Genomic DNA, 18,228 nt, shown 5'->3' with positions numbered 1-18,228 from the left:
TGCAATTATTCTATAATGCAAAATAATCAGTGAAGCAGAGGACAGGAATCTTAAACAACCAGCTCATTGCTGTAGGTGTCTCATGTCTTGTTTACAATAAATTTCTGTGTAGTGCGAAGGACTTTAACTGAAGAGCTGTGTCACGGTGAGTGTGGAGAGATGAGGTGAAGATTCAAGTTGCAGGAAGAAAGGGTTATTTAATAATAATGAAACAAAACAACAAAAACTACCAAGAGGGGGAAAACAGACAGGCAGGCCAGGAACAACAATACAGGCAGACATAATACACGCCACAAGCATACTTGAAAACAAACAACAGATCAGCACAGGACTGCAGACACAAGGAGAATAAATAGGCAGACAAACGAGGAGGGTAATGAAGACAGGTGGAACCAAATGAAATAATGATGATGTAACAAGATGGGTAGAGTCAGTCAAGCTAAAGGCTGTGACAGAACCCCCCTGCTAATGAGCGGATTTCAAACGCTCCACAGTCCGAGGCACAAAACAAGAGTCCAGAAGGATGGTGGAGGGGAGGTGGAACATGGGAAGGGATGGTGGGCCAGGCCCGTGGAGTGGAGGAGGTCCTGGAGACTGTGGCAGAGCAAGTGACCAGGGTGGAGCCAGCAGAACAGGAGGCCAGGGCAGAGCCGGCAGCACAGGAGACCAGGGTGGAGCCGAAGACCACCACAGGCAAGCAGACGGGCTTGAGGACTGCTTCACTGAAGCTGATGGTGCAGGAGCTGGCTCTTAAGTTGATTCTGAAGGCTCCCAGACTGGAGCAAGCTCTGGAGTGGACTCTGAAGACTCCTGGACTGGAGCAAGCTCTGGAGTGGACTCTGAAGACTCCTGGACCACCAGAGTCGGGTCCTCCAGGACCACCGGACTTGAGACCACCAGAGTCGGGTCCTCCATGATCACCAGACTTGAGACCACCAGAGTCGGGCCCTCCAGGACCACCGGACTTGAGACCACTGGAGAAATGCCAGCTGCTCTAGCTGAGATCAACGGTGGATCCGCCAAACCTGGAAGCCAGTCTCAAAAGCCTTGGGCCCACCCGATGAAGAGGTTCTGGACTAGCAGCCATCTTCTGAATAGGCTCAGGAACTGAATGTCTCCCCCTGTGGGCTAGAAAGTCCACAAATGCCCCAAAGGACAGGTGCTCTGTGCCGATCCTCTTCCAAATGCTGATGGGCTCATCAAGGGCATAGTTGAATAGGTCCTTGAGGGCCGCATTGTTGTAGTCCAGCCCCTCTGCAGCACTCCTGAACTCCACAGAAAACTCCCTCAAGTCAGTCCCCTGCTGACGGAGGGAGCTCAAAGCCTTGAGCTGAAGCATGCGTTGGTAGAAGTGGCTAGAGAGAGTAGAGAATGGCGCACACCCTTCTTCCACTGAGTCCTCATCTTGGCTGATCTGTTCTGTCACGGTGTGTGTGGAGAGATGAGGTGAGGACTCAAGTTGCAGGATGAAAGGGTTATTTAATAATAAAATGAAACCAGACAACAACAAAACTACCCGAGGGATAAACAGGCAGGCAATTGTTACAGCCAACTGGTTTTTAAAGTCACATAAATAGTTATTTAAGATCTATTGTATGGTGGTCTGTATTGTGACAGAACTGATGAGAGGAAACAACTCTGAATATGTTACATGCTCTTATGACTGAGATTGGCTGCAACAAACAAATGCTGTCTGGGCGCTTCACCAGTCACTTTTGTGTCAGAATGACATCCACAATTTACCAGAAGGCATGTCTGAGACCAAAATTTAGATTTTTGGCAGTCAGACTAAACACCACGTTTGGTGTAAGCCATCAAAATGAGAGTCCAAACAGCTAATGAGAACCTCACAATGCTCCATTATTTTAATTCAGAACATTGCTTCCAGCTAAAATGCTTGTCCACCATTCATAATATAGCTTTCTCCAGTGAAAAAGTTTAAATCAGAAGAGAAATGGGCCTATGCCTAGATCAAGCACAGTTTAAACAGTGAAAACAGTGAAACAGTCCAAAACTAGTTTTAAACAAATATGTTGGTGGATTTTGATGTGAGAGGACAACGCGGATGGACTTTTTCACCAGAGGAAGCTAAAGTAAAAAAAAAAAAAACTTAATGATGGATTGTTTTTGATAAACAAGTTTTTTTTTTCACTTTACAAGATGTTAATTGATGGAATGGAGTTTTGTGGATTACTTGTGGATTATTGTGATGTTTTTAATAAGCCGTTTGGACTCTCATTCTGATGGCACCCATTCACTGCAGAGGATCACCTGATCCAGCTGTCCGCTAATGATCCTTCTGCAACCTGACTGCCCTTATGAAAAATATGTTTATTCAAGTGTGCTATTAGTATACTTCTTTTAAACTAAAAATAGGAAAGTATGATTTAAGTTTACTTTTTATGTGTTTCTTAGAAATGGGCTTTATGTACTTCTCAGAAATATACTTAAAATGACATTTAAGTATACTTGACTTATACTTACAAAAAGTCTAAATATATTTGAACTAAACTTGAGCTCCTAGAATCCGTGTTTTCATTGTTATACAGTAGAGGGCGCTAGTACACATCTTCTTTACAGAATTTTCAAGAAAACACAAGTGAAGAATAAAATGAAACAACAGATACTAACACATGTAACACGATCATCTGACATGAAACAGCATCAAAACTGTAACTTTATGGAATAAAATGTTGGCCGATAAAGAGGTAATAATTATAGTCAAGCTTTGGGGTGTTGATCGACTTCATCTATGTTTTGATTATCATTCTGAATCCAATCCATAGTCTTTTTTCAGCTTTTTGTTCAAAATGTTATTTCTTTATTTTTTATGAAACTTACCCAAATTAAAGTGTTTAAAAAAAGAGTGCATGAGGCTAGAATAAAATGTTTAAATGTTTACAAGCAGATACCCTGTTCTTTCTTTGGATGTTTTGTATGTTAGGATATTCATATAACAAAATATATACAAATTAAAATATGATGTAAAGTCACTTAAAGAAATCTTATGAGTATACTTGCAGTATAAAACTACTAAACATTATAACACCTTCAACAAAAAACTACTAAACTAGTAGTTTACTGAGACTATACTGTACTTCAAAGTGTACAAAGTATTTCATTAGTAAACTCTCAGTAAGTTCACTTTTATTGCAGTACAAACTACAAACATAGAGGTAAACTAGTTGTGTACTTAAAGATTGCTACTGTTATACGTAAAGTATACTTAAAAGTATACTTTTATATACTAGAAAGTGGGCCAATTTTGTCCCAAGGAGTATTGAAACAGTACACTTACAAGTATACTACTAGAACAGTGATATTTGTATACTTGCTACATAAAGTATACTTAAAATATACTTGAACTTTACTTAAGTATACTTAATAAAATAAACTTGAAGTATACTACTTTTTGGTAAGGGTGAGCTTGAGCAGTTTTGCTAAGACAAGTTGGGAAAAAGTCTGTTGACAAGATGTGCAAAGCTGATAGAGACTTATAAAGCTGTAATTGCTTCCAACGGTGCATATAGGCTACTAAATATACATTTGCATGGTGGTGAATACTTGTGGAAATGTATAATTTATAATAACTGTAATACATTAAGAAGAAATCTGTTTTCACTTGAATAAGTAAAAAGGAAATAGTCTTTTTTTATAGGTCAGAACAAGCAGAAATAGTTTCAGTTGCTTACTGTACTTTGCACTTAAAAAGTGTTCACAAGTAGTGAATCAGATTTACTTTGTTTTTGTTTTTTTACATTTCTGCCTCTCCACATGTCAAACAGTGAAGTTGGTTGGAATATATATATTTATTAAATATTCATAAAAGTTTTTTTTTTTTTTTTTTAAACAGAAGAACATTACAAAGATGTTTGGCAGGAGCTTCCCAAAGACTGGTTGGATGGACTAAACATCTCTAAACAGGTGTTAATCATTATCATTACATTTTAATAGTACATGCTTTAGTCAGCGTTACCATAAACTTTTTAATGATGAGATAGTGATGATAATGATGAAAGTACTCCCTTTGTGTGTATGATTTATTACTTTGACTCATCAATTTACTCAGTTTTGATTGTAGATCACAGTGAAGACCTCAATTCAAGAACTGATGTGTATAATACTTCTTTTTATAATGATTATTAATATAATTTATACTGATCTGCTGTTATTTTTATGTGGCATTTGCCTCATGTAGTTTTATGGAGTATTTTATGTCAGCAGATTAACTGGTCATTTGAGTGGTTTTATCCCTTTAGTTTGATGCTTGGGGCTATGAGCATGTGATGAGACTCTCATACGAAAGGGAAAACCATGAAATTTTATGCATCTACAAGACTTCGCTTGCATTCAATAAAAATGAATAAATAGTTAGATTCAACAGCTATATTGCCACAAGCAATCATTCATAGTTGACAGAAACATGATTGTTTTTTTTTGGGGGGGGGGGGGGGGGGGGGGGGTACAGGGAAAATGTAAACACCTATAAGGTAAAATGTAGAGGCAGTCTAGAAATGTGGGAAAGCAGTGGAAGTTATAATAATGGTCTATTTTTAAAAACTGGATCCAATGCAAAAGCAGACATGACTTTTTTTTTCTTGTCGCAGTTTTTGTGACAGCAGTTTATTTTTCTAGGTTTGTTTTTAATACATGCCTAACATGCTTATGTATTTGACTACACTCTGTGTCGTATATACAAACTTTCCAATCTGTCATCTCTGAATGGAGTTTAGTAAAGTTTTTTTTGTTTGTTTGTTTTGGTGACACTACACCCTTTGGTTTTAGAAACAGGTGGAACTTAATCAGAAACTTTTATTATATGCATCTCTTATATCTCTTATGGAGTAAATTTTTATGCCCCCATTGTATATGTATGAATATATTAGATATTAGTTGATAGAGACGGAGATCATATTAGGTAGTTTTACAAAGTATCACAGTCACAACTATGATAGCATGAGTTGGTTTGTTTCACTTTCTGTCTTATTAAATAAAATGCCAGAAATGTATATAATGAAATATAAAATGAAATAAAATAACCCCCAATTCCATCACTTCAGTTACTTATTTCCATACTTAATAAAGTTCTTGTCATTGTGTAAATAATACAATTATAATTAATAAAGTTTAGGTGCCTGAGCATGACCAGATAAAAAGTGTAAATTGGTTAATTTCTTTTAATTGAAATCGACACGGGTTTTGTTAATTGCGCTTCCTTTGTTCAACACTGGACGGCGCCAGCCCAGCAGTTCCCAATCTTTTTTATTAACATTTCTCAGTCCACGCCGCTCACTAACTTGTTTTTTTACGTCATTTCCTACGTAAAACAACGAATTTGGCCTAAGTAGCTGGGTTTAAAAACGAGGGCATCCAATGAAACATTAGGAACACGTTAACGTCATTTTAATGACGTGGAATTGACCAATCGGAAGCGTCAGATCGTACGCCGGAAAACCCAGCGCCAGCCAATGAGCAGTTAGATCAGGCAGCAGGTTGACGTGTGCGGCGTTCAGCCCTTTCTCCTCTTTGTGATCAAGCTGCGTGTGTTACTGGAGCGGATTATATACGCTTATAAAAGGTATTAGACGTTTGTATTACTTTTATATTGTATGCATATAATGCATGCTTTTGTTTCTGAATGAATATGTTTGTGCATGTGAGCTGGAGGCGAGGCCGGGAGATTTTCCGTGTTGAGATCTGTCCGCTTTGCAAACCCATACAAGCTTGTTAATGAATAAATCAGACAGTTAATAATGTAAAAATGCATGCACTAAAGATACACGCACTAATGATAGTAATCCAAGCTTAATTCTGAACAGTGAAGAAAACATACGTTAGCGTTCATAACGAAGATTCAAACAATCATGGAAAACAAAGACACCAAATTGCACCCACCAATAAAAAAAACCACGCTCTTGATGAAATGTTTAAATTAAGGCATTGCACGTTAAATATTCGTCTTATTTCTTCATTAAAGTATAATTCAAATAACATGCCCAATGATAAATATATACTCATATTTAAATCCCAGTTATCCTATTTTATTATGTAATGTAATCAGATTCACAATGTGTTGATTTTCAGTGTCTCTTCTTCATGTGTGTTCATGTTGGATGGCCAGTGTAGATTATGTAATTAAGCATTGCATTGAATGTGCAATTAAATGATGCTGTAATGTTATTGAATCCTTAGAGGAGCCAGAACAACGTCCATCATGGCTGTTTACACTTTTGAATGAGCCTTATTCTCAGGTTTTAAAAACCTATGAAATCAAGTTTGTATTGATAGTTCATGTTCCTTAAAAGATGCAAGGAAACAGAGGACCCCGTTTAGAGCAGCAAAATCACGGCCCACCCCGACAGCAGCCCAACCCCCAACAGGAACAGCAGAGGAAGCCTTCAGGAGCCGACAGCAATGGACAACACACTGATGCTGGAGAGCAGAGTAGCCCAAGTAAGCAACAGTTGTGGGCTGAAGAGCATTTATGCCATTTACAACTTCACGGCCACTGACTTGAACCTTCTCTCCTGCAGATGCTGCTTTCACTATAGACATGCAGAACTTCAGGAAGCCAGGTGAGAAGACCTACACGCAGAGGAGCAGGCTGTTTGTGGGGAACCTGCCCACAGGAACCACAGAGGAGGATGTGGAGAAGCTCTTCTCCAAGTATGGAAAACCTTCTGAGATCTTCATCAACAAGGAAAGAGGCTTTGGCTTCATCAGGCTGGTGAGTTTGACCAGGCATCACCTTGAAATGAAGCAGAGAGTGACTGTGTTTATTTCAATGAGACTGACCTGAAAAAGTTTATTCATAACCAAAACTGCTTTTTTTTTTTTTGGTAATTTTGTTAAACTACATTTTTAATTAAGATCGTATTTTCATCATGGTTTTTGCAGTTCTTAAAGCTTCAATTCGCTTTCACACAATTAAGGTCTAAATAGGTATTAAATCATAGCATGAATTCATGCCATTAAATGTTGCATGCACTGCAAGAAATTAATATCATCTTCAGTATTTTTGCATTGTTTCCAGTATAAATGTCTAAACTTCCTTCAATCAAGATGTAAACCTAAGATGCAAATGTAACAAAATTAGCATATTCTAAAAAACTGAATGTTTTTTTTTTCAGCCTATTGGCAGATATTTGTTCTTGTTTGATTTTATAAACTCACTTCATTTGAATCAATCTTTCATAAAAAAAGAAATGTAATTTTGCTTCTTAAGAAAATGAATCTTGATTTAAAAATCTCTTAATTTAAGTGGTGACCATATTGGCATATTGTGTTCCATTCAATTTATTCCTTAAATTTTCTTTACTTGCTCTTAAGAAGTCTTAAATTCACCTTCAGAAACCATGTTTCGTGCATTTTTCTTTTTTATTTTTTTTTAATGATCAGAATCAGAAAGTGCTTTATTGCCAAGTATGCTTGCGCAAAAAAACAAACCCCCCAAAAAACAAAATATACAAATAAACATACAAAACACTTAGACAGTCAAAAAAAAAAACCTTTGCAAATAAATAAGTGTATAAACAATTGTGCTGTAAATGATAATGGAATATGATTGAGTAAGATGCATGGATGTACTAGGATGGAGGGATAACAAATAAATATAAGGATATTGCACATTTTTATTGCATAAGTGTGGAACATTTAACTGTTCATGAGGTAGATTGCCTGGGGGAAGAAACTGTTCTTGTGCCTGACTGTCCTGGTATTTGCGACTCTGAAGCGCCGGCCAGATGGCAAAAGTTCAAAGATGGGGTAACTTGGATGTGAGGGATCCAGAGTGATTTTCTGAGCCCTTTTCCTCACTCTGGATGTATACAGTTCTTGAAGGGTGGGCAGGGGAGTACCAGTAATCCTTTCTGATGTATCAGTTCTCAAACAACAAAGGACCAATGCAACTTTAACCCTGATCTGCTGCTCTCTTCTCATTAGGAAACAAAGACTCTTGCGGACATAGCAAAAGCAGAACTGGATGACACTGTGTTCCGAGGTCGCCAGATCCGTGTGCGTTTTGCCACTCATGGCGCTGCACTGACGGTCAAGAACCTGCCTCAGTTTGTGTCCAATGAGCTCCTGGAGGAGGCCTTCTGCATGTTTGGTCCGATCGAACGGGCCATTGTCATCGTCGATGATCGTGGCAGGCCAACTGGGAAGGGCATTGTAGAGTTTGCCAACAAACCATCTGCCAGGAAAGCTCTGGACCGTTGCGGAGATGGAGCTTTTCTTCTCTCAGCGTGAGTGTCTGCTGCTCTCATCAGTAATTGTTTGTTAATGGTAGTTGGTTTACTTAAGTTTGAATAATTATCACCCCCGCCCCAACCCAGTTTCCCCAGGCCTGTCACCGTGGAGCCGATGGAGCAGCTTGATGAGGATGAGGGACTTCCTGAGAGACTTATTAACAAAAATGCACTATATCACAAGTAAGTTCATGTTCTGAAATGCATTACGTAAACAGTAATGTGCAACCAGATGGTTATCCATCCAGGTTTCCTAGAAGCATGGGAAACTTGGAAATATTGAAAATAGGGTTTTTGCAGACACGGAAAAGTTGTGGAAATTTACAAAATTATAAAAAGTAATGGAATATTGTGTAGTGAATATTATTTTTTTCTAGATGAACTATGATTTTATTTATTTTTTGATAAAAATTGCAATTGCAACTTATCAATTTTTTTTTAAAAAGTTCTCCAGTTAGCAAAAAATAATTGATCACAGAAGTGTGGGAAATTGTGTCTTTATAATAGGATATCACATCATTAAAGAAGAGTTGAATAATTAATTTGGGACAATGACCGTTTTAAGTGTATGTTATCCCACTTATTACATGGCTACTCACCACATACATAAACTGACATGTCTTCTGTCCATTAGAGAGCGTGAGCAGCCACCCCGGTTCGCTCAGCCAGGCTCGTTTGAATACGAGTACGCTATGCGCTGGAAGGCCTTAATGGAAATGGAAAAGCAGCAGTTCGAACAGGTTGATAGAAACATCAAAGAGGCCCAAGAGAAGCTGGAGACTGAAATGGAAGCAGCACGACATGAGCACCAAGTCATGTTGATGAGACAAGGTGAGGGCACACAGGCCATTTTTTTTCTTATCTTTTAGAACAGAAATTATTTTTTTGTTGTTGTTGTTGTCAGCTGAACCCTTTTGAGTTAAAATATTTGCCCCCTTGTTGTTGAAGTTAATATTTCAATCATCTAACCCATTGCATGTTCACGGTTCTCTTGTGTTGGGTCAATGGTCACATGACATGCAAGTCAGCAAAATAATAAAATATTTAATATTAAATGAATTGATTTGTTCAATTCACAAGCAATATGGTTCATATCGATGTGATATGATGTCCACATTTTTCAGCAGAAAATGCATTTGAAGCAAAAACAGAATGGCAGTGCATTTATAAATACAGGAAAATAATTATACCGCCCATTCACTTCACAACTTTGAAAGTTGTCATATTGCTGTTCTTTTCACAATACACACTACTGTCTTTTGTCACCAATGTCAGTTCCAGTCAAAACACATTACACACTACAGGATTTGGATTGCAGATTAGATATTTAACCTGCTGATGATCTCTTGGGCAGTGTTTCTCTCAGATCATGTCTTTGTCATTTAAACACAGCAATCATAACTCAAGTGAACAAGCACCCATTTTCCCATTTTGGCCTTATGTCGACAAGCTTCATGAACTGTCAGCTAGTGGAAAATCCAGGTGGAAACTGTGTAGTGTTAGCTGTTATGCATTTTCCATATTAAAACATTTTGTGCTTAATTTGTCCCATCATGATTGTTGTTTTTAATACAAGTTATAAGTATAATGTAGTTGTAATATCAAGTTAATCTCAAAATCAAAGCCCTTGCACTTCATTTAGCAGTTCTTGAACCCAAGCATAGTCAGGTGAATCAAAAATCAGCCTATTTCGATGACTTGTAGTTCAGGCAAACCACAGACTAGTTGATTTAGAGACGTCCCTAGTCAGCAATCACATCACACAGCAGTTAGTCATGTCTGTTTCTCTGTCTCTGCTTCAGATCTCCTGCGCAGACAGGAAGAGTTGAGGAGAATGGAAGAGGCTCATAACCAGGAAGTGCAGAAACGGAAACAGATGGAGCTGCGTCAGGAGGAGGAGCGACGGAGGAGAGAGGAGGAGCTCCGTGCCCACTCTGAGGACTTGATGAGGAGACAGCAGGGGCAGGGAGGCAACTTCTCTGAGAAAGTGAGTATGAGTTTTCCAAGCTCCACAGTTATGGTCTGCATTTCTGAGGATTTTTAATTCATTGAATTTTTATGCTTTTTCAGAGGGATCCAGACATGAGGATGCATATGGGAGGTACGAAACGGCACTCAAACACACTGTGGTCAACAACACTATACTCACCTTTACACTACTGAATTTTTAACATTTTAAATATGATTGTCATAGCAAGAACAGCTTAACTCTTTCTGTGCTGAAAATCCTTTACCTAATTTGGTGTTCCCTGTTAAGAGTGATCAGCCTTTTAGTTTGCCAATCTCTCTCATTATCCTATACTATCACCACATCTTAGATTAAATCTTTTTTTCAACAACTTTTCTGTCAATTAGCACAGGTTTTGTACAAGAATTTTTTTTTTTTTTTTTTTTAGAACTGATTGGACATCAGCCTCATTTATCTGAGCTTATGCACCTCAGTTTTGGAGTGGAAAAAAAGCCTTATTTGTGGATAATTTTGGCAGTGTTCACTCAAAAATGAGGAGATCAGTGAGGCCTACGATCAGTTTGAAAAAGAAATTAAAAAACCTGTGCTATTTGAAAGAAAGCCGGTTGATAAAAAGATTGAACCCACTATTCGATTATAATATAGAATACAGGGGGAATTTATAAGCATTTTTTAGTACTGTAGTCATTTTTGACCAGAAAAATAAAGATCCAAAAAAAAAAATCATTCTTTTGGGGAATTGTTATATCTTGGATGAGCAAAGCCAGTAAGTTTGAGTGCAATGCGATAACTAGCATTTAAAGAAAAATCCTCTGTGGGTCAAAATGAGAGAACACAACACAAGGGGGAATCCTGTTGTTTTGTCCTACTTAAGATGTAGGTCTCATTGCCGGGTCAGTAATATAAAATACTAGATTTGTTCTTTCTTTCTTGTCATGGTTTTGTTTGTTTGTTTTTACCCATTTGAACTTGACATTGCTTTTTCTCTCTTGGGGTAAGGTCAGGGAATGGCCATGAACAGGAACCCAATGGCTGGAAATACCACAACAGCAGGAGCTGCCAGTTTGGCTTCAAGTGAGGTACAGATTTCTCAACACACATTGACAGTTTTCAGTTTAACATGCAAAGTGTACAGTATGTAAACTTCTGTGTTTCTCTCTATCAGCAGGGGCCTGCTGGTAATCCAGGTGGTCTCCCTCTTCCTTTCCCTCGTCCTGGACCTCCTGTTGACTTTGGCCCCAACAAACGCCGCAGATTCTGAAACCACCAGCCAAACATCTTTCTTTCTTTTTTTTTTGTTTGTTTGTTTTTTTTACATACTGTATAATATTTTTAAGTGCAAATTGTGGTTTTGAAAGGACCTGTGTATGCATTTCACATTCACAAATGAATTTGTGTAGGCAAATGTTTTAAACAGGTTGAAGTGTATGTTTTAAGTTACTCTGTAAGATCTCCCATCTCCAGCAGGAGCCTTAAGGGACTGTTTTCAGAAACCAATTGAGCCCAGTGTTGGGGTAAAGGAACCCTTACGCTTATGATTTCTTACTGAAGATTCTTCATCTATGTATGAGGGTTTATCTGTGCATGGAAATAGCTCCAGACTGGACATTCAGCTTTGTATAGCCGTTTTTCCTTTTTATTCATTTCTTCTCTTTTGTATTTCACCCAGCAGTGACCTTTTCTAAAGTAGAGATTAGCTATTGTCCATCTTGTCCTCTGCAACGCTTGCCTTTCTAGACAACTTTAAATAAATTCATACCTACATGTTACATACAGTCCAGTGTTGCTGGCAGCATTTGAGATTTAAATTTTGTGATTTGTCTTTGTGCAGCTGCTACAAAGAAGAAAAAACAGCAGCCTTAAATTTTAAAATGAAATTGTCAATATCCTCAGTCACCATTCAACTCAATCACTAGGTAAAGAAAAGCAATAATAAAAGTAGTCCCTTATTTACCCCTTATATAAAACAGTTTAGTGGCATATTAGAAGTTATAATGTCAATAATATGATGTCATATTTGAGTTATAGGATTTTTTATTTATACAGCTGTTATAATTACTCAACATTGCTGTTTTTAAGTTATCCAAAATTATTTGTATGGTAGGGTACAAAATTGTTAAAATAATTAAGCCTTTAGAAACTCTATAACTGAATTAGCTTAAGCTGTAACACATACATGCGTTTAGCCAATGCACGTGCTAAAGATATGGTCATACTCAAAATTAGACATTAAAAAGTCTATGGCTACAGAAAGATTTCCAAGAGTCTAAAAATTCCTAGAGACAGCCTTAAAAGTTTCAAATGAGTTCTACCAGAAAACCTGAATAAATTATAGAATGTATAGAATAAATAGTTTGATTAGAGTAACTGAGAAAACCCTTTGATTTACTGCCAAGACCTGCAGGATGACCCGATCAAAGGAGTTGTGGAGGAATGTTTTATGGAGTGATGTGACCAAACTGGAACTTTTTGCATCTATGGATCAGCGGTATGTCTGGTGCAAAAAAGGCAAGGCTTATGAGCATAAGAATACTGTCACAACAGTCAAACGTGGAGGTGGGCCAGTCCTGTAAAGGGGTTGTTTGCTTTTATAGGAAGTTAAATTTTGACTATATGAAGGACATGGATTCTTTGAAGTATCAGGCAATTTTGTCAAAATTGTGATGCCTTCGGTGCATAGACTGAAGCTTGTGGACTGCTCAGTCTCCAGATTTAAATCTCATTAAAAATATTTGCTATGATTTGAAGAAAGCAGTGGTAACATGAAAACCAAATATTATCAGTGATCTGGAAGCTTTCTTAAGCAAGGAATGGGTCCAGATAACAGTAGAGAGGTGTCAGGAACTTGTAAGCACTTAGATGCAAAGTTAATTGGAGGTTGTAAAGGGGAAAAAAAAGATTCTTTACCATTTATTTTAATGAACCATCTTTAGAATGCCTCAAATGTTTATCAATAAACTTTCAGTTATAATTTATTGATGTCTTGGTTGAATTGTTGTCATAAAATTTGGTTTGTGGTTACAGAATGTCTTTCAGGGCGAGAGAGTTGAATATGTGACCAGTCTTAAGTCACTGGGGTATATTTGTAGAATAAGCCAAAACTACATTGTATGGGTAAAAATTATTGATTTTTCTTTTATGCCAAAAATCATTAGGATATTAAATAAAGATCATGTTCCATTAAGATATTTCGTAAATTTCCTACTGTAAATATATCAAAACTTAATTTGATTAGTAATATGCATAAGAACTTAATTTGGACAACTTTAAAGGCGATTTTCTTAATATATATATATATATATATATATATATATATATATATATATATATATTTTTTTTTTTTTTTTTTTTTCTGCACCCTCAGATTCAAGATTTTCAAATAGTTGTAGGCCTATCTTGGCCAAATATTGTCCGATCCTAACAAACCATACATCAATGGAAAGCTTATTTATTCAGTTTTTGGGTGATGTATAAATCTCAGTTTCCTAAAACTGACCCTTATGACTGGTTTTGTGGTCCAGGGTCACACACACACTCATTGACACTCATTGATGTCAATAACGATGTAAGCCATAATGAGGGCATAGTAGAAATTAACAATGATATAATAGATGCAAACATGACCCCTCAGCCCCAGTTCACCCTTAGGAAGCTTTTATTTTCAAAGCCCCGAAGGTCAGAACTGTTCTTTTTTCATAACAGAAATGGATTGTAATTCCTTGCAGTGTACAGTCGTGGCCAAAAGTTTTGAGAATTACATAAATATTAGTTTTCAAAAAGTTTGCTGCTAAATTGCTTTTAGATCTTTGTTTCAGTTGTTTCTATGATGTACTGAAATATAATTACAAGCACTTCATACATTTCAAAGGCTTTTATCGACAATTACATGACATTTATGCAAAGAGTCAGTATTTGCAGTGTTGGCCCTTCTTTTTCAGGACCTCTGCAATTCGACTGGGCATGCTCACAATCAACTTCTGGGCCAAATCCTGACTGATAGCAACCCATTCTTTCATAATAACTTCTTGGAGTTTTTCAGAATTAGTGGGTTTTTGTTTGTCCACCCGCCTCTTGAGGATTGACCACAAGTTCTCAATGGGATTAAGATCTGGGGAGTTTCCAGGCCATGGACCCAAAATTTAAACATTCTGGTCCCCGAGCCACTTAGTTATCACTTTTGTCTTATGGCACGGTGCTCCATCGTGCTGGAAAATGCATTGTTCTTCACCAAACTGTTGTTGGGATTGTTGGAAGAAGTTGCTGTTGGAGGGTGTTTGGTACTATTCTTTATTCATGGCTGTGTTTTTTGGGCAGAATTGTGAGTGAGCCCACTCCCTTGGAATGAGAAGCAACCCCACACATGAATGGTGTCAGGATGCTTTACTGTTGGCATGACACAGGACTGATGGTAGCGCTCACCTTTTCTTCTCCAGACAAGCCTTTTTCCAGATGACCCAAACAATCAGAAAGGGGCTTCATCGGAGAATATGACTTTGCCCCAGTCCTCAGCAGTCCATTCACTATACTTTCTGCAGAAGATCAATCTGTCCCTGATGTTTTTTTTTTTTTTGAGAGAAGTGGCTTCTTTGCTGCCCTTCTTGACACCAGGCCATCTTCCAAAAGTCTTCGCCTCACTGTGCGTGCAGATGCGCTCACACCTGCCTACTGCCATTCCTGAGCAAGCTCTGCACTGGTGGCACTCCGATCCCGCAGCTGAATCCTCTTTAGGAGACGATCCTGGCGCTTGCTGTACTTTCTTGGACGCCCTGAAGCCTTCTTTACAAGAATTGAACCTCTTTCCTTGAAGTTCTTGATGAACCTATAAATTGTTGATTTAGGTGCAATCTTAGTAGCCACAATATCCTTGCCTGTGAAGCCATTTTTATGCAACGCAATGATGGCTGCACGCGTTTCTTTGCAGGTCACCATGGCTAACAATGGAAGAACAATGATTTCAAGCATCACCCTCCTTTTAACATGTCAAGTCTGCCATTCTAACCCAATCAGCCTGACATAATGATCTCCAGCCTTGTGCTCGTCAACATTCTCACCTGAGTTAACAAGATGATTACTGAAATGATCTCAGCAGGTCCTTTAATGACAGCAATGAAATGCAGTGGAAAGGTTTTTTTGGGGATTAAGTTAATTTTCATGGCAAAGAAGGACTATGCAATTCATCTGATCACTCTTTATAACATTCTGGAGTATATGCAAATTGCTATTATAAAAACTTAAGCAGCAACTTTTCCAATTTCCAATATTTATGTAATTCTCAAAACTTTTGGCCACGACTGTATGTTATGATGTGCCAAAAAGTGAAACATGCACAACTGAATATTGTTCTGTTGCAGATCTGCAACTTCTTTAACTAAAATTTCTCTGTTTTATAATTAAAAATAGCCTAACAGCCTCGTGATTTCTGTAAAAATTGTCAATCTGCATTTACCAACATTTTGAATATAATACTCTCTCAGAAATAAAGGTACAAAAGCTGTCACTGGGGCTGTACCTTTTCAAAAGGTACACTTTTGTACCTATTGGGTTCTAATATGTACACTTTAAGTACTAATATGTACCTTTAAGGTACCAAAATGGACCCTTATTTATTAAATAAAGCTCTCACTTCATTCCCCAGTGTAAGACTGATGCTTCTAAACTGAATAAAACTGGCTAAACATCCTCATCTTTCACCTGAAAGAGAAGAGAAAATCTTGCCATTGACATTCTAGAAAAAAATCAATGACACGGATAGTCTATGCACCTCTTTTCCCATATTTTTTGTATTGGATTTTAAGAGTATGTGTACCACATTTAACTATGTAAACAATTTTTTTTACATATATTATTTTGTATTTTATAACTTTTTTTTTTTTTCAGTTTACTATGGTTAAAAATGATGAGGCAAAAATATGAAGAATATATAACTAAATATATATATATATTTTTTTTGTTACTAAAATCAGAGCATGGTTTTACAGGATCAGGATCGTTTAAGAAATCTGTGTATAATCATAACTTTCTTTAATTTCTTTAATTAGCCTACATAAAATTATCTTACACTGCTTTTGAGCTGTTTTGGCTGTTGACTAAAAACACCTACACTTACAACAACATGACTAAAACATATAATTCACATATGAACTTCAACGTACAATAAACATTTCATTAAAACAGTGCAAAAATAAACTTAAAAAAAAAATTTTAGTTTTGATGTCAAAAAAATAAACTGTCATTTGTAATTTCAGCATACAAAGGGCTTTCATTTACAATAAACGTTGCATTAAAACTGCAAAAAAAAAAAAAAAAAAGGCTATTTAGTCTTGATGTGGATAAAATGTTTTATTTATAATCTCAGTACATTGTTTTAATATCTATCTGGAAACAAAAATGACAAACATAACATCTCTGTAAGAATTCAACGAAACAACTTGCTGCTGTTTTGCTTAGTTAATCATGAATGCCCCAAAGTAAGTAGCTTCCTGTGGGAAGCGAACGGCGCTTATATTCAGCACGTACAAGGAGAGCCTATCGCCCTTTTCTAAGCGGAACAGCGCCCCCTGATGGCTGGAATAAAGCTGTACAGTAGAGTTTACGCTCACGCAGGGAGTCATTACAGATTTTGCGAGCATCACTGGTCGTGGATAGGATGCTGTCGTCTTGTATAAGTACTGCGTAAAGTGCACAATCGGTCCTAATTGTGTTTCGAAATTAACCTGAGAGAAAACGAAGTAAATTCCGTCGCGTGGCACCGCTATTTCTCCATCGGAACTCAGGCGCATTAACCCTTCCTGACTGGACTGGCCGTTCATGTTGTCCCACTGTATACGATCCAGTGCACGCACTCCGTCTGCAGAAAGTAAAAAAAAAAAAAAGGATGAACCCTGTTATCATTACACTATTAAACTTATCCACGTTATATTGTACAATGTGAGCTGTGGGGTTAGATCTTACCATTTTTCTGCAGCCTTTGATATTGTTTAAGCTCTTGTTTTGCCCCTACGTGCACAGCTGGTTTGAAAATCTCAGTGACGTTATGTTCTGTAAACACACTTTCAATTAGCCTAAATACAATGCTTGAATCAGGGTGCGAGCTGTGGGGGTGCGGGGTCTGACTTCACAAATCAGCTAAGGCTTAAATCCCCCAAAGCAAGTCTAAACAGTATATTATTTTTACAAACACAGGCATAAAGTTTAAAAATCTTTTTCAAGTTTAACATTTTACTAGCGCAAGAGTTAGAATAGTATTTCTTATTAATTTATTTTCTTATTATTTCTTATTATTATTATTCTATTATTAGAATGTATTTATTTTACCTCCTAATGTTTCCAGTACATAATTCTGTATGTCCATCAACAGTCTCTGTTAAAAAAGGAATCTAGTTTTATTATGGAACATCTTACATAGCTATATTTCTCACCATAACAAAATATATTCAGGTCTTGAAGCAGTTTTAAATACCTGCTGTGCGGTTTGTTTCAGTTCTTGATTGAACAAGTCACAGCTTGCGATACCTGCTTGATTTGTCGGTTGGGTAAGATCTGTGGAGAGACAGTGGATTGGATACCCTCCATCTTTGCCTGTTTCACGAGTTTTTAAAGAAAAAAAAAGAAAAAAAAACTTATTTAACGAATTACAGAATCATATTCTTTGTATAAATAACAGTATTTTTTGTTTAAAGATGATAACAATTTAAGAATATACGATTTAACTCACTCTTTGAATATCCTCGGAGAAATCATAAAGAAGAAAAGCCGTGATGAACGTCTCCGTGCTTAATATTAAAGTCAGAATCAATAAGAATATGTACTGCCCTTTTGCAGTTTTGTTTTCAGATATGTTTTCGTCCAGCTGGCTATAATTGGGGCTGACTGGTAAGTTTGATGTCATGTTCCGACAGTGTTTTACAGAATGTTCGCATGACAGAGAGAAAGTAGTTTTTCCTGTCGTATCCTGAAGGAGTCAAAGGTCTGTTCAGGGCTCTTCCGCATGTCACTTTTGTTTTCCTCGCTGGA

General features: G+C 37.2%; 2 protein-coding genes across 4 annotated transcripts; one reads left to right on the top strand and one right to left on the bottom strand.

Moving 5' to 3' along the window:
• The first annotated feature begins 5,420 nt into the window (after positions 1–5,420).
• On the top strand, positions 5,421–11,990 carry LOC109083096 (non-POU domain-containing octamer-binding protein-like). 3 transcript variants are annotated; one of them, XM_019097932.2, is made up of 10 exons: positions 5,421–5,578; positions 6,306–6,453; positions 6,534–6,727; positions 7,942–8,243; positions 8,334–8,429; positions 8,881–9,077; positions 10,049–10,233; positions 10,317–10,347; positions 11,215–11,294; positions 11,384–11,990. In XM_019097932.2, the coding sequence occupies exons 2-10, from the start codon at positions 6,306–6,308 to the stop codon at positions 11,474–11,476; spliced, it is 1,326 nt and encodes a 441-aa protein (XP_018953477.1). In that variant the 5' UTR covers positions 5,421–5,578; the 3' UTR covers positions 11,477–11,990. The 3 variants fall into 3 exon arrangements, with proteins under 3 accessions (XP_018953477.1, XP_018953469.1, XP_018953463.1); XM_019097924.2 differs by having other exon boundaries at positions 5,422–5,578; positions 11,381–11,990; XM_019097918.2 differs by lacking the exon at positions 5,421–5,578 and having other exon boundaries at positions 6,289–6,453; positions 11,381–11,990.
• A 4,549-nt stretch (positions 11,991–16,539) lies between these two features.
• On the bottom strand, positions 16,540–18,228 carry tnfsf10l4 (tumor necrosis factor (ligand) superfamily, member 10 like 4). Its single transcript, XM_042754009.1, has 5 exons — positions 17,930–18,228; positions 17,675–17,806; positions 17,530–17,575; positions 17,167–17,253; positions 16,540–17,062 (listed from the first exon to the last, which is right to left on the bottom strand). Exons 1-5 carry the CDS (start codon positions 18,101–18,103, stop codon positions 16,659–16,661), a joined length of 843 nt encoding a protein of 280 aa, XP_042609943.1. The 5' UTR covers positions 18,104–18,228; the 3' UTR covers positions 16,540–16,658.

This window comes from Cyprinus carpio, chromosome A5 (genome assembly GCF_018340385.1).
Source record: "Cyprinus carpio isolate SPL01 chromosome A5, ASM1834038v1, whole genome shotgun sequence".
Taxonomy (NCBI): domain Eukaryota; kingdom Metazoa; phylum Chordata; class Actinopteri; order Cypriniformes; family Cyprinidae; genus Cyprinus; species Cyprinus carpio.
The sequence above is the reverse complement of the archived record's forward strand: the minus strand, read 5'-3'. Positions and strand labels throughout refer to the sequence as shown.